Below are 2,197 nucleotides of genomic sequence, written 5' to 3'. Positions count from 1 at the left end.
CGCCCCCCCGGCCCCTTTGTCTTACATATGTGATAGAGGGAGTGTGCCATTAATGGCTGTGCCAGGAACAGGTGCACTCTGGTAGTGTTGGGACATATGAAGTCTGCTTGGGGCAGCTGGTTCTGGTACTTCAGCACCTGGTAGATACATGCTGATCATGTCCCGAAGGTCCCCAGCTTGGCAAGGAGCCCTCGAATGAGACGAGGAGGTGACTACGGGGGGACTGGAGCTGGATTCCGTCTTGACCACCGAGCCCATGGAGCCCAGGGCCATGCCCGGGGTCCCTTGCTGGGAGTACGACATGCTGTAGGTAGGCGATCCGTTCATGTACGTCTGCGAGCTGGTCATGGAGTTGTACTGCAGGGCGCTCACGTCGTAGCGGTGCATGGGCTGCATCTGCGCCGCGTTGTGCGCGTTCAAGCCCGGGTGCTGCGGGTAGCCGAGCTGCTCTTGCATCATCCCATAGCCTCCGTTGGTCCAGCCGTTCATGTGCGCGTAACTGTCCATCCTCTGGTTCACCCCAGCTCCCAAGGTGGCCCCAACCCCTACCCCGGTCGTCATGGTATTGGTGCCCGGCGCCAGTAAGCCCCCTGGCAACGTGTACTTATCCTTCTTCATCAGGGTCTTGGTTTTCCTCCGGGGTCGGTATTTATAATCCGGGTGCTCCTTCATGTGCAGAGCTCGGAGCCGCTTGGCTTCGTCAATGAAGGGTCTCTTCTCCGCCTCGGATAAAAGTTTCCACTCGGCCCCGAGCCGCTTGCTGATCTCCGAGTTGTGCATCTTCGGGTTCTCCTGGGCCATTTTCCGCCGCTGCCCGCGGGACCACACCATGAAGGCGTTCATGGGGCGCTTGACCCGGTCCGGGCTGTTCTTCTGGTTGTTGGCGGCCGAGTTGGAGTTGCCTGTGCCTCCCCCCGAAGTTTGCTGGGGGGCGGGAGGTTTCAGCTCGGTTTCCATCATGTTGTACATTCAAACTACTTTTGCCTGGAACCAGCCTGGAGCGGAGAAGCGGAGCGGCGGCGGCGAAGTCCCAAGCCGGACTTTTTTTTTTTTTTTTTTCCTAGGGAGGGGTATGAAAGGGGGGAGGGGGACTCCCCAAAACCACACTTGGATCGAGATCAGAATCTTCCTCTTCGCTGATGGATTAATAATGCTAATAACTGCTATTATTACCGCCGGAGCCTCGGATTTAAAAAACTTCTTCCTCCTTTTTCCCTTTTCTCTGCCTGCCGCCCTCTCTCTCTCCCTCTCTCTCTCTCTCCACCTCGGTCTTAAAGAGCCAGCAAACTACTTTACCCCCTTTTGCAAACACACACACTCTCTCTCTCTGCCTTGACAACTCCTGATACTTTTTTGAACAAGTTAATAGACAACCATCCATGTGATGGGGGCTTGTCAGGGAATAAATGCGTTCGCCCCGGCCAATCAGCGCTCGGCGGCTCCGCCACTGAGGACAAGTCTCTACCCCTGGTTTTGCATGAAACGGGGCGGGGGCTCGCAGCCGCCGGGACGGCGCGGCGGGGGGGGGCGGGCCCAGGGCCGGCCCAGGCAGCCACTGGGAAGCCTTTGTATCTCCCCTTCCAGCAACAGGTCACACACGCCTTTTGGAGGAAGTGGGTAAACAGCATTGTTGCTACGTTGTTGGTTTTCTTTATTTTTTTTTTCTTTTTTTTTTTTTTAAGTTGGTGTTGGGAGAAGCCGTAGGAGGAGCGGGAATGGCTTCCCCTCGACCCCGCACCCCGTTGCGAAGTGTCCCCGGGGCCGTCCGGCTGCGTGTGCAGCGCTCGCCCCGTCCGCGAGGAGCGGAGCCCCCGACCCGGGGCCGCCCCGCCGAAAGGAGGCGAGCGGGCTCCGCGCAGAGCGGGGCCGGGCCGTGCCCTTCTCTCTCCCTCCTTCCAGCCCGGGGGTGCCCACTGGAAGCAGGAGCAGAGGACCCCCGACAGCCCCCCCTGCAGAACGCGGTGCGCGGCCTGCAGCCCCGGAACGCGCCCCCGCGCCCCCTGTGCGACGCTGGGTGGGCGCGCCGGGCGGGGGGGCGGCCCGCCGGGACAAATAGGTAGTTTTGTTTCTCTTGTTGTCGCTACACGGGGCCGCACAAAGGCCCGGCTAAGTTTACTTCCACTCTCTTGTTGGGATCTTTGTTGCTAAAACGCACTTGACGACAAAGGAAGGAGGGGAGAGAAAGGGAGGGGGGGGG

At 59.7% G+C, this 2,197-nt stretch overlaps 1 protein-coding gene and 1 long non-coding RNA gene across 4 annotated transcripts in view; both read right to left on the bottom strand.

The window, feature by feature from the left end:
- Positions 1-2,197, bottom strand: part of LOC110397387 — a 233,785-nt gene that overhangs the window by 29,797 nt on the left and 201,791 nt on the right. The window lies entirely within an intron of this gene.
- Positions 16-1,461, bottom strand: SOX2 (SRY-box 2). The gene has a single exon (XM_021393599.1). It carries the CDS (start codon positions 967-969, stop codon positions 22-24), a length of 948 nt encoding a protein of 315 aa, XP_021249274.1. The 5' UTR covers positions 970-1,461; the 3' UTR covers positions 16-21.

The sequence above is a fragment of the Numida meleagris genome, chromosome 4 (genome assembly GCF_002078875.1).
Source record: "Numida meleagris isolate 19003 breed g44 Domestic line chromosome 4, NumMel1.0, whole genome shotgun sequence".
Taxonomy (NCBI): domain Eukaryota; kingdom Metazoa; phylum Chordata; class Aves; order Galliformes; family Numididae; genus Numida; species Numida meleagris.
Note: the sequence above shows the minus strand (reverse complement) of the source record. Positions and strands in the feature narration are given on the sequence as shown.

What these genes read in the sequence shown, in the direction of transcription:
- SOX2 (XM_021393599.1), bottom strand. Translation starts at nt 969, where the DNA reads ATGTACAACATGATGGAAACCGAGCTGAAACCTCCCGCCCCCCAGCAA.